The 13,580-nt window shown below is 43.1% G+C and overlaps 2 protein-coding genes across 2 annotated transcripts in view; one reads left to right on the top strand and one right to left on the bottom strand.

Annotated features, from left to right (window-relative positions):
* The first annotated feature begins 65 nt into the window (after positions 1 to 65).
* On the top strand, positions 66 to 7,735 carry chdh (choline dehydrogenase). The gene is made up of 8 exons (XM_061257068.1): positions 66 to 129; positions 746 to 1,567; positions 1,884 to 2,035; positions 2,297 to 2,426; positions 2,833 to 2,967; positions 3,467 to 3,609; positions 3,840 to 3,942; positions 4,207 to 7,735. The coding sequence occupies exons 2-8, from the start codon at positions 850 to 852 to the stop codon at positions 4,623 to 4,625; spliced, it is 1,800 nt and encodes a 599-aa protein (XP_061113052.1). The 5' UTR covers positions 66 to 129; positions 746 to 849; the 3' UTR covers positions 4,626 to 7,735.
* Positions 5,779 to 13,580, bottom strand: part of LOC133138373 (voltage-dependent L-type calcium channel subunit alpha-1D-like) — an 82,430-nt gene continuing 74,628 nt past the window's right edge. The window contains exons 39-46 of the mRNA XM_061257070.1: positions 13,170 to 13,286; positions 12,094 to 12,461; positions 11,418 to 11,444; positions 10,570 to 10,710; positions 10,127 to 10,293; positions 9,872 to 9,993; positions 8,886 to 9,185; positions 5,779 to 8,790 (exon numbers count right to left, since the gene is read on the bottom strand). Of these exons, the coding sequence (XP_061113054.1) occupies positions 8,497 to 8,790; positions 8,886 to 9,185; positions 9,872 to 9,993; positions 10,127 to 10,293; positions 10,570 to 10,710; positions 11,418 to 11,444; positions 12,094 to 12,461; positions 13,170 to 13,286 (1,536 nt within the window). The 3' untranslated portion in view covers positions 5,779 to 8,496. The remainder of the gene's footprint in view (positions 8,791 to 8,885; positions 9,186 to 9,871; positions 9,994 to 10,126; positions 10,294 to 10,569; positions 10,711 to 11,417; positions 11,445 to 12,093; positions 12,462 to 13,169; positions 13,287 to 13,580) is intronic.

Consider the following 13,580-nt stretch of genomic DNA (forward strand, 5'->3'; position numbering starts at 1 on the left):
ATGTCAGCACGCCCCCTACAGCCTCTATGTTTTGTTTCTAGTTTTATAACAAACTCCGCCCTAATCTTCACTGTTCACTGTCTAACTTTTAGACTGTTTATTGCATTCAGTGGGCGATATATGTAAATGGTAAGTTTGCATACATTACTATATTTTGGGGCGATATCAATTAGTTAATCACATTTGAGAATAAATGTTTACATTTAGCCTATTTCATACATGTCCAGGCTGAGGACCCGTTATTTCGGCAAATGACGGTAAATTTCCATTGCTCAACATTAGGCTACTACACCAACTTTTTTTTTTTTTACCTCACAAGATCTTAGATTTTCAACCGTGCGTTACCTACGGACATTCCAGTAATGTTCTGTGTTTCTGTTGCCTAATAGGTAAACTAATGAGACCGATGCATTTCTTGTGCTATACCGATAGTCATCGTGCAATATATGACTCGTTTTTGAAGTTGAAACTGAAAACTCTGTAGCCGCTTTACTTGAACTTTGTTTATCAAGTCTTCGTCCCACTATTTGATGTTTATACCATGTACTGTATAAATAGGCTGCTGCTGATTCTCTCAGAATGCATAATTCATGCAATGAAGATGTTGCCCATTTGGAGGTTTGTTCGTAAGTTAATTGCGAAATTTCATTTTTCGAAAGGGTTGCTTTTCGTATTACTTCTATTGCTGCATTATTTCTGCAACTCTGAACACTAGGGCCAATAACTTTTCCTTCATCTCTGGCAGGTTATTAGCATTGCTGTTTAAAGTGTGCCATCCTGTTAAAAGCATCTGACTGGGGATTGCCTGGGGATTGCTTGAATTTGGATAAGCTTCATTATTTCATCAACATGCTTTTCGCAAAACTGGCTAGAGTGGAAAGGCTGACAGGGGTGACAGCATGGCAAAAATTACTGATCCCTTTGAGCCAGCAGGAATTCCCACGCCATTACAGTACCTCTTTGGCACTAAAAAAGAGTCCATCCTTTAGCTACGTGATTGTAGGTGGTGGCTCTGCTGGTTGTGTGCTGGCCAACCGGCTCTCTGAAAATGCTGAGGATTCTGTGCTTCTCCTGGAGGCTGGCCCCAAGGACATGGTTCTCAACAGCACTCGGCTGACCTGGAAGATCCACATGCCTGCGGCGCTGGTATACAATCTGTGCGATGACCGTTACAACTGGTTCTATCACACCAGGCCCCAGAAGCACATGGACGGGCGAGTGCTGTACTGGCCTCGTGGCAGGGTTTGGGGTGGGTCGTCCTCCCTTAATGCCATGGTTTACATCCGAGGCCATGCTGAGGACTACAATCGCTGGCACCGGGAGGGAGCAGTTGGCTGGGACTATGAGCATTGCCTCCCTTACTTTAGGAAGGCCCAGTCACATGAGCTGGGAGCCAACCGCTACCGAGGAGGAAACGGTCCGCTCCACGTGTCGCGTGGTAAGACAGACCATCTGCTGCATCAGGCTTTCATTGAGGCTGGCCAGCAGGCCGGGTACCCCTTCACCGATGACATGAATGGCTATCAGCAGGAGGGTCTGGGATGGATGGACATGACCATCTATAAAGGTAGACGAGCAAGCATTGCTGCCCATCTTTGTCTCCCACAGGCGAAAACAAACAAGGCCTTTTGTCCTATCGTAGTGACCTCAAAACAAGTTTCCTCACATCCTGCCAGACGAGATGCTGTGTAGAAAGAAGTATAGATGACTATTTGACCAATATTTTAGAGTCCATACTAAACTTGCCTTGTGCTATGACATCTTTCACTCAGGGCATCTGTTTCTAAGTGTGGTGCCCTTAACTAGGGATAAGCGTGTGAAAGGCCAAGGGAAGTACAATTTAAATTGCTACCTGTACAACTATTTGACCTGTGCCTCCCCAGGTAAGAGATGGAGCACTGCCAGTGCCTACCTGCGCCCCGCTTTATCCAGGGCTAACCTGAAGACAGAGGTCCGGTCCCTGACCACAAAGGTCCTGTTTGAAGGAACCAAAGCAGTGGGTGTTGAATACATGCAGAATGGAGAAAAGAAGAAGGTATGCAACCGGCTATCAATTGAACAGTCCATTGCAGTGTTCCTCGGGTTAATATATTAAATATAGCTCACCCAAAATTATTTGGGTGCAGGAAATGCAGAAGTTTTCAATGTGATTTTTTTCCAAACATTAAAGGAGACATGTCGCTTTCATGCTGGTATTAATGATACTCATTTCCGAGTCCAATGAAATGAGGTAGGTTTTAGACTCCTTGTTCTGCAGCACTGATGCAAATTGAGCTGATATCTTAATGTTGCGCAGGTGTATGCAGAGAAAGAGGTCATTCTGAGTGGGGGCGCTATCAACTCCCCCCAACTGCTCATGCTTTCTGGGGTCGGGAATGGAGATGACCTCAAAAAACTGGACATTCCAGTGGTGGCTCATCTCCCAGGTGCCATCTATGCTTAACTTTGAACTTATTTCTTTGCGTTTGTTTTACCACAATTAAAGAAATATTGTTACATTTGGCTGAGCAAGATAGAGCAGTCATTCCATCATCCAGTCAGTCTTTCAGACACATACTGCGAAAAAAAGCTTTAGGTGAATATTATGACCCATATTAAATAGTTTGTTTCATATATTGTGCAGGTATGCTAATAAAGTACCATTTAAATAAAGCGGATTATCTGCACCATAACCATATGAAAATCGTTTACAAATCTAAAATTGTGAAGTAGAGCCAAATCAAGAAATATATATGTCTTTGTCCCAAACGTTATGAAGCTCACTGCATATCATCATATTTGATTTTGTTTTGTGTTAATGCTCTTTCATACTGGTGTTGATATTGCGTATAGGAGTTGGCAGTAATCTCCAGGACCACCTGGAGCTCTATGTGCAGCAAGAGTGCATTCAGCCAATCACTCTCTACAAGGCCCAGCAACCTTTCCACATGATCAAGATTGGCCTCGAATGGCTTCTGAAATACACAGGTACTTCTGCATGCCAAGTCCAAGTGAATAAGTGCAAGTACAGACAGTACAGTAAGTTCAGTTGAAATGCACAACTAAATAAACATTCCATGTTCAGACAAAATGCACAGGTAACAAAGCTGTTTTCTGTTGTGCAATAGGTGTTTCTGCCAGAGGAGAAGATATAATTTAGTTCTTAGGGTAACTTAGGGTAACTCCAACTTATAGCTTGATACCATTGCTACAGTAGAGGCATATCCCCTTACTCTACAAAGAAAACAAAAGAAAAAAGGTATTCATGAAAATATTACAGTAACCCAAACTGTAGACTCGAGCAGAATATTGGTGCTGGATCTACCCAGATAGATTAAGCATTTGTTGTAGCTGGTTTGGTTATTCTTAAAGTATATATTGCTGTTTTAATCATTGTATTTTCTGTCTGTCCGATTGTTTGTTTGGCATGGGGGGAGTGGAGTTCTATTTTGTTAAGCTGATCTTAGGGTGATGTGGTCTTTCCTAGGATACGGTGCCACAGCGCACTTGGAGAGTGGGGGTTTTATTAGGAGTCGCCCGGGTGTCACTCACCCAGACATCCAGTTTCACTTTCTTCCCTCCCAAGTCATTGACCATGGGCGGGTCAACCCCAAATTAGAAGCCTATCAAGTAAGCAAGACCTCGGTCACATGAGCTTTCAGTTGAGTACAGCACATAACTGGCCTATCCTGTGATTAAATCTCAGCTGCCATTGCACATTTGCCTTCCTTACTTTACAGTCAGGAATGTTCATATGTATATACAGCATGTTCATATACAACGTGTAAATATGTATCTTTCTTATGAATAAATTACATATTGTAATGTACATTTGTTGAATGAGGTTTGTTGTGTTATAGGTTCATGTTGGCCCAATGCGAAGTACCAGTACTGGATGGTTAAAACTTCAGAGCACTAACCCCCTAGAACACCCACTCATTGAGCCCAACTGCATGTCCACAGGTAAAGTCTTCCCTGACCACCAATTTGTTAGTATTTCCTTGTTACTGGTCTGCAGGTAAAGCAATACCCACAAACTCACATTCAGTTATTGTCCTTGTATGTAAAGTCGACCTAAACTATACGCTGGGCCCATGCGCTGCTTGTTATAAAGGCATATGCGCAAACAATGGTTCTAGAACACATTTTGTGCATTCCCATTCTCCACGTTCACTGTGGATTATTTGCGCTGTGGTGTGGACTGACAGAACTTTATTGTGCTTTCAGATCTAGATGTCCAGGAGTTCAGAGATTGTGTGAAACTCTCCAGAGAGATTTTTGCCCAACGTGCTTTTGACCAGTTCCGTGGACGGGAGGTCCAGCCTGGGCCCAAGGTCCAGTCAGACAAAGAGATAGACGCCTTTGTGAGGCAGAGGGCTGACAGTGCGTACCACCCATCGTGCACATGTAAGATGGGCCAGCCCTCTGACCCTATGGCAGTGGTGGACCCACACACACGGGTTATAGGGGTGGAGAACCTGCGTGTGGTGGATGCCTCCATCATGCCCAGTGTGGTGAGTGGCAACCTCAATGCCCCCACCATCATGATAGCTGAAAAAGCCGCTGACATCATTAAAGGTCGACCACCTCTGCAGGACCATGATGTCCCAGTGTATCAGCCACCCAGTCTGGAGACCCAGCGGTGAGTCTGCTTAGGACTCAGTCCTGGTCATCTCCAGTCCTACAGACCAGCCTCTGACCCCACAGACACAAGGCATCCATCTTGGAAGTTCAGGGTCTCAAAACTTAAAAAGGGATCAGTAAAAATCACTACAGTTTTTAAAAAATATCAACAATGTTCTCTTTAAAATAACAAAACTTTTTAATTTCTTTGATTAGTGATATGCCTTCTGAATTCTTAGTTAAAGTAGGAATATGTTGAAGTATAAAGTACTTAGCTGCTGTTATTTCATTTTACATGATATTTTGTATAACAGATTCAACTGATTTGTGTGAAGACCTAGATGATATTTTAGCATAGAAATGTTGGTAGACTTAATTTTTGATTTGATGTCTGATGTCCCGAATGTAAATCCTTCAGGGTTACTGGTCTTAATGAAAGCTATTTTCAAATTGAGCACTTTATTTGTCCATGATGTATACATAGTATTATAGTATTAGTACTGTAAATAATTATCATATAATAATCTTGGCTGTAGTACTGTTCATGTTGATAATACTAAAACGTTTATCAAACTAAAAAATTTGAAGTTAATCAAAAAAGTTAGCTATAACAATAATATTGACAGGCTGCTGGTGATGGGTGCTGACCTCTTTGTAAAGTGTGTAGTTCATTGGCTCCCTGAGCTTTTAAAGCTTTACTGTGAGCAAATCTATTTTATGTTTGAATGGCATTAAGGTCATTCATAAGACATACAGGTACATGCAATTGTAAAAATACCTTTTCTCCTGTCTTCTAAAGCAGGTGGGTTGTGTGCCACAGTCGCTATTCAAAGTGAAAATGAATTCCTTTGGTTAAGAATGTAGGCTTTCTTTTACACAGAATTGAATTAGCACAATCCATTATGCCAGGAGAGGCAGTGACAGTTACTGCCATATATTCTGCCCAAATATTTAGACAGCGGTACTCCCACACTGTTGAAATACAGAAATCAAATTGGATTTGTGGTTTATTTGCACTATTTCATTGTGTTTACAATACCTAGCAAAAAATATCATTAATTCAGATGTTTTTGTAATGATGCAGGGACTACAAGCAGTGTTCATGAACATGACTACAAACTTAGAACTATTAGGTATGCAAAGTATTCTGATGAACTATATGCACAAAGTTGAATCTGAGGTTCATAGTGTTGCTTTATTCTGCAGTAATCATTAGAAAATAAGTGGGAAGTATTTCATTTTGATTCCGGGCATACAAAAATGTTCTCATTGTTATAAAATCTAGTGGGTACTAAATTATTTGCTCTGAAAACAACTTGAATAAAAACCTTAAAGGCCATACATGTGGAGTTCAAGTAGAAGAAATTGCCACAGGTATTTAGCTTCATATTTTATACATACTTTACATTTATGTCTCTACATCTCAATACATATTTAATAACAGTAATAAATAATATATCTATCATGAGAAATGACTGAACAGGTTTTTCTTTGTAAACGCATTTATAGTTTACGATTTAATTGTATTTTTTTAACCCACAAAAATGGTTGTAATACAGGAATAAAGGCCTTGTATTTCAGTTTTTAAACATATCCAAACATTGTAAAGTCAGTGGCATCGTAAATTACAAATATAGATTTCACTATACCGTACACACAGTCACATGGAAAGTACAAATAATCCACCTTATTACACAAAAATAGGAGAAACACTCCATAGCACTATACAATTTATGTGTGCAGTGGTAGACAGCTATGTGCTCGTATTTTAACATCATTAGAATAGAATGAAATCATATATTTTCTTGCAGGAATCCCTGATGTGAGGTAAAATAAATAACTTGATTTAGTCTCGAGTTGAACAAAAATGTACACAACGGATTAAAAAAGGATGCATATTTATAGTCTTATAATTGCTACTTTCAGTGTGGCTTAATGTACGAGGGTCATTAAAAAAATAATCGAGGAGACCAGAGCATGAAATTCAGAGCCCTTTCAATATGCACATGGAATGTTACTTGAAAGGCCTTTACAGTGTTCACTGGACTTAAAGCACAGCATATGCACATGAACAGCAAATTAAATTTTCTTTTCTTTCTAATGAATGTCAAATTGTCTAAAGGTACCTGGACAGGTCTTTGATTAGGAAAATCTTATTTTTTAGTTGATACATGCCACATATATGGTCATATCGTCAGAGACAGTGATATGTTTTCCTCTCCTCCTTTGGAGGCAGTGCATACTGTAGCATGTGCTACCACTGGGCTGGCGAGGGCTGTCCTATTGCTTTGACTCTTCTGAGAAGTTCCCATGATTAAGCAAATGTATCTGAACATATCTGTGCCACTCTCCATCCCAGTTTCTTTATGAACATTTTTCATTTTAACATAAAAAGGGCAATTTCCATAGAAAAATAAAATATTTTATTTAAATTGGGCACCATTTGGTGTTGTGGTTAAAGCTCTGGGTTATTGACCTGAGGCTCATCGGCTTGTGATCCCACTTAGGATACTGCAGTAATAGCCTTGAGACAAGGTACCATAGCATAATGGCTCCATTAGAACTACAGCTGTACAAATGGGTTACACAAATGTCATTTTGCAAATAATCATGTTTTGTGGGTTTACTACAAAAATAGTCATAGTCAAAGTCTGAGAATTTTACCGGTTTGGAGTTACTGATTATGACTGTACAATTAAGTGTTCAGATTTCATTTTCAAAGAAATTCCTGAAGGTATGTACAGTATGTAAAATGTCTTAAATTGAGTATTTTTAATTGAATTAAGCAGAACCGTTGATGTAAATAGCATTTGAAGTGAACTTGCTTGTGCATTTACCCTGCACAAGAAATCCCATTTGTTCAAAAGAAAATAAATTAAATAGTGACTTCAATTAGCAGCCCTTTCATACATGCCAGGACAAATTGCACTGCATAAGAAATTTATGATGAATTTCATTTTTTTTTTAAAGTATTTTATGTGGTGGTGCTTTTAAAATGCCACAGTATTTGTATTAGCTATACAAAGCAATTTTGCATATCTTATGGGTATGAATATTCACATTGTCTTTATAAATTGAATTGGCTACAGGACCCATATTGCTGCGTTTTAAAATTATATATAATTACAAAATGTAGAACATTGTTAGAAAATGTTTACTTGTATATTACAACTGATTTACAGTATGTTTCATATAAAATGAAGTATTGAACAAACAGCATTTCAAAAATAACCTGCATTTGTTTTGAATGCTTTTATTTCCATTGATTTCCATTGTTTTGCTCCATTTTATGACAGCCATATAAACAGATTCTGGTTTGTTAATACAAAAACTGTCACTGATATCCCTATGTAAACTGGTAGGTGTTATTGATTCATTTTTTGTTCTTAGAAGTGGGTTGTTATAAATTATGAACAGTGTTTTAAAAACTTTGAAAAACATAACTACATCCCAGACCTACATGGGGGAGGGGCATGATATGCTTGTATTCTCTTGTTGTATTTCTGCAAGAGAAAGCCATTTGCTTGATATGCCAGTGCACACTAAATCAACTGAGGTAATGACGCTACTTCATATCTATGATTGTCATCACCTGTAATACCCTGCCCTGTGTAACAGTGCACATATCCGTTTCGCGGGTCCGTCTCTCTGTGGGGAAGCCACACATTGCCACAGGCTTTCCATGGAAAAAGGTTCAGTGCTGAAGGGGCGGGGCTATGTTTGGCAAGAAGGGTCCTGATCCTTTGTAAGAGGTGCACTGGAGCTGTCACTCAAACACACAGGCCTGTCCCAGTCCTCTCACCTACAGATCAGTGCCTTTTATATCCCGCTATAAGAAGGCACTTCTTTTGTTAATTAGCCAGCAGGTGCATTTTTGTCTTTGTTTAGCCGATGCTATAAAGTCGTTATGCATATCATTTCGTCTGCTAAGTCCTCCTCATACTTTCTGCCCGGCTCTGGTTCCTCGTCGCTGTAGCCGGCGGCATAGTCCAGGAGATCGTCCCTGGGGTCGAGGATGGGAAACATCTCCCCGTTGACCCCGGTGGAGATGCTGCCATTCAGGAGGTTGCTGGCGGCGCTCTCCATCTCGTCGATCGTCATCTCACAGGCGTCTGCGATCTCGTGCTTCGTCGCCGCAACAAACCGCGGATCCTTCGCATATCTCCCCAGCCCTTCCGATATCAGAACCTGCAGGACAGCGGAAAACGTGACACCCCGTCGGTGCATTGCAATGACATTTTACATGCGATTCTGTTGTGGTGTTGCGTCAGGATTGCCCTTACCGCTTCCACCAGACTGGTGGCACTTCCCCTTTTCTGGTGGTAGTGGGCGCGGAACTCGGCAGGGACCTGCAGGTGCGCCGGTGGGCATTCGGCCTGGTCTGTGTACCAGGAGCTTTTGCACACGGACGACTGGCTGCTGCTCACGCTCCTGCAGGGCCGGTCCGCCTGGATCAGAGGGGTGTAGTAGGGCGACTGGTCTCTGCTGCTGGGCGTGGTGGGAGGCGTGGCCCACGACCGCACGGAGCGGGTCGGCGACAGCCTCTGGGCTCGGCTCGAGTCCAGACCGGCGACAGCCATCACCTGGGAAACGGGGAGAGATGCAGCAGGCAACATATCAGGAGTTAATAGGGATTATGAGTGTGTGTGTGTGTGTGTGTATGCATGTGTGTCTGTATGTGTCTGTACGCATGTGTGTGTCTGCATATGTGTGTTTGTGCATGTGTGGGTGTGTCCGTATGTGTGTGTGTGCCCATGTGTGTGTGTGTGCCTGTGTGTGTGTGTGTATGTGCATGTGTGTGCGTGTGTGTGCATGTGTGTGTGTGCCTGTGTGTGCGTGTGTGTGCCTGTGTGTGTGTGTGTGAGTGTGTGTGACTGTGTCTGTGTGTGAGTGTGTGTGTGTGTGTGAGTGTGTGTGTGTGTGTGTGTGTGTCTGTGTGTGTGTGTGTATGTGCATGTGTGTGCGTGTGTGTGCATGTGTGTGTGTGCCTGTGTGTGTGTGTGCGTGTGTGTGCCTGTGTGTGTGTGTGTGTGTGAGTGTGTGTGACTGTGTCTGTGTGTGAGTGTGTGTGTGTGTGTGAGTGTGTGTGTGTGTGTGTGTGTGTCTGTGTGTGTGTGTGTGTGTGTGTGTGTGTGTCTGTGTGTGAGTGTGTGTGTGTGTGTGTGTGTGTGTGTGTGAGTGTGTGTGTGTGAGTGTGTGTGTGTGTGAGTGTGTGTGTGAGTGTGTGTGACTGTGTGTGTGTGTGTGTGTGTCTGTGTGTGAGCCCAACCTGGTGCTGCATCAGGTGCAGAGGTAGAGCAGTGTGCTGTGGCAGGCGAGGTGACAGTGGGATTTCGTCCTGACTGCTCTGTCTGCGCAGACACTCAAAGCTGAAGGCTGGCCTCTGGTGGGCTTCTCCCCGGAAAAGAAAGGTTAAAGCTTACAGTTAAGCAATGAAGCTTTTGTTCTGATTAATCTAAGTCATACAACCTTGCCAACTGTAACATAGCACGTACTGGAGTTAGTGCTGACACAGTGCACTCACCTTGAGGAGTGAGAGGAAGCAGCCGTCTCTTCGGTGACGTCCGTGACTCATGGTAGATGGGTGGCTCATCATCGTCATGGCAACCTTGAGGGTGATGGTAACCCCTGGGCATTTCATAGTCAAGGTCCCTGGTGGGATACACCTCCTGGGGCTTCTTATGGGACGTCCTGCATTCAACAGGAAAACATCTTCCAATGTTACACTGCTGACTGTAAAATGTAAAAAAAATAAAAACTAAGCTCGAAACCACTCTATTTAGCGCTCCATTGACCATTCTACAAGAAATGTAGCCATTGCTTCCATAAAGCCAAACTCACTATCGCTGCATTTCATCCACTTCTGCTAATTTAGCCCCCATCATAATCTAATGGCAGAGTGGGCGGGGGCACAGCGCATGAGGAACAAAGAGGTGGCACGCGCTGAGGACACTGTCCTGGCTATACCTGTCTGGAGACAGCATGCTGTCGTCCTCGTAGAACTCCTCCTCGCTGTCCTCCCCAGAGCGCCGGTCCTCCTCACAGCACTCTCCACCCTGCAGGTCCTCTCTGCAGATGGTGGGGTGACGGCTGCCCCCCGGTTCAGACCTTCACATAGGACAGCAGGTCAGTGCCCAGCCCTGGGCAGGGCCAGTATGAGCAGCCTACTGCCTTTTCTTATGTGTGTGGAAAAACTAAGGCCCAGAGGCATCTGACCAAATGGCCCCAAAGGGACCCAGCTGCTTTGAATCTGTATCGCTGCGTATTTCTGCCTGCACGCACTAAATAGTGAACAACAAACCCACAGAAAAATCTGTCCTCCAGCATGTTTTCGTTTCCTTATCTCCGTAACATTTAATGGAACGGAATAAGTGCACAGCGCTGATTTAATCTCCCTGCGAGCTGCAGGCAGGTGCTTTGCGATGTGTCTGCAGAAGCACGTTCATCAGTTCAATGCCTCGCTTTGTGCCAATTGTAAATCACTGTGAACCACGACTTAGAAAGGGTAAATGAAATGACAGATTGTTGGGGGGCAAGGTTCAATTTTTATACAATGCAACAATAAACACTCAAGGTTTTGCCTGTGCATAGCATAGGTTCAAGGCTTCAATTTTTCTGCCTACATTCACAGCTTTATTAATCTGGCCCCATTGTGAACATCTCCAGGACACTTGCGAGACCAGTGCCATCTGGCACAGAAAAGACACCCATGAACCTCCAAACAACTTATTTTACCAGTAAGGATGCAGTAGAAAGAGCTCCAGACCACTGGCTAAAGATGAAGGAGACATGGACATGCACTGCAGCAGACATACCTAATATAGGTCTCATAGTAGCGTGTCCTGCTCCAGAAGGCGAAGAAATGGTTGAGAGAAAGTATTGTGATTAGGTAATAAAGGAATGATGAAAGAAGGCAGGCACATTGCATCATATATTATACAGTATATGAGACATATACAGCAATACTATATATGGCTTGTGAAGGAAAGGGTGGATTTGATGGCCCTGTATGGGTATGACAGATCTGTGGCTGTGGTCCAGAGTGGACAGGGTTAGGGGGTAGGTATCTGTGGTTTGGTCGAGAGTGGACAGGGTCGGGGGTAGGGATCTGTGGCCTGGTAATGTGAAGGAATGAACAATGAACAGAAAGTGGCAGAAATCAGTGACCTGTTGTTTTGGACACTGAAAGAATGGATAGTGCAGTTATGGGTAGAAATCTGTGGTTACCAAGCCAGTAGTTTGCAGCATTAAAACTGCACAGCAATGAAGTGATAAGAGGTCATCATATCGCTTTATGATTAACCTCTTGGTTAATCATACGCTATGAACAAAGATCAAAAGTGCACAGCATAGGTTTAAAATGGACTGTGTGCAGACTGCAGGGACACCTGTCAGTTGGTGGTGTGGAGTGGGTAGAGCAGAGGGATATTTACTGCCCTGCTCCTCATCCTAACTCATCGTGTCCTCTTGAAACAGCCGTGTGCCGCTTACCTTCTCCCTGGAGGCTTCCTGTGCTTGTCTTGGCCTCCCCTGAAGCAGGAACCCTGGGAGGCGTACCCGTTTGTGGGGGAGCCCTCATACTGGTGACACCGCTTCCCGTTGGGGAAACTGGACACGTTGGCATTGTTGAGGTTGGCATTGGTGGACTTTGGTGATTTGGGATAGGAGTTGGGGTGATGGTTGATGTGGTTGTGGGGCAGGGAGTTTGCACCCCTGCCGTGCCGGATGTCCATTGCGGGATTGTAGTTGGGGGGAGGATAGATCTGTAGGGGACGCTGAGTGGCATTGGTCTGGAACAGAGAGCCCCTCCTGTCTCCGGTGATGTGATTGACATGATTGCCAAAGAGCCCACCGTTCCTCTGTGAAGGAAGCTCCAGTCAAATCAACGACACTGGCTTCACACAAACCTTTGGCTTCTGAAGACTCCAAGCTACAGATGTTAGTTAATGTTATTGTGATAATACATTATATGTGTGGGGTTGTTCAATTAGTAACTGAGTGAAAAAAAATGAGATGCAACTGAAAAATGAATCCACATTCAGATAACTGTGGATGAACGTGACACTGTCCTAGTCTGGCTGAAACACTGACTGGAGGAAGTCCAATCATACAATCCCTTTTATGAAGAGACAGCTTACATGTATTAAAAATTCAGAAATAAAAATACAGGAACTAAGGAACGATACATTGAACCTTTGGGCTCAGAAACTATACAGTAGCCTTTACTATGGCATTCAAAACTAATATATCCGAGACACTGTCCTTAGAAGTGCCCTGACAATAGAATAATAATAAACCAAAGGAACTAAACTTTTATTTAAAAATAAAATGTGAAGAAGCAAGTTCAATGGTATATGGCATATGTGAGAAAAATAAGAATAAGAAAGTGCCTCTTCATTTGAGCTGAACTACAAAACATACAGGAGGTTTGAGGTTTGGGGTTGAGCAGCAGAACAATGCCAACATACTGATTGCTTTGGTTGGCTCTGTTACTCTCACCGTTCAATCTGTTTACAGCTTACTCCTGCTGTTCCAACACTTAGCTAATAATGAAAGGTGGTGATTACCCTATAAATATCCTCGTCATCGTCAGGGTTAAATTCTACAAGATCCTTGTCTTGCAGATCACATGATATCGCTCGTCGAATTTCGGGCCCAATATCATGCAGCGTGCGTAGACCGGCCTGCAATGTCGACAAGAGAAAAGCTGAGGACCAACAGACACAGTTCTTCAGGGAGCGCGGGCACCAGCAGCCATTTGCTTGCATTCACCCAGAGAAATAGTAATCACAATATAATTTACAGCAGGGGTGTCCAACCTTTCCCAAATGGGCTGGTGGGAGTGCAGATTTTTGTTTTAGCCCAACTCGAAGACAACAGTTTCAATTAATTGGTCTTCAATCAATGCCTTACAAAGTAGAAAAATGTGTCTTTGTGCTGGGCTAAAACAAAAAGCTGCACCTACATCGGCCCTTTTT

The sequence above is a fragment of the Conger conger genome, chromosome 10 (genome assembly GCF_963514075.1).
Source record: "Conger conger chromosome 10, fConCon1.1, whole genome shotgun sequence".
Lineage (NCBI taxonomy): Eukaryota > Metazoa > Chordata > Actinopteri > Anguilliformes > Congridae > Conger > Conger conger.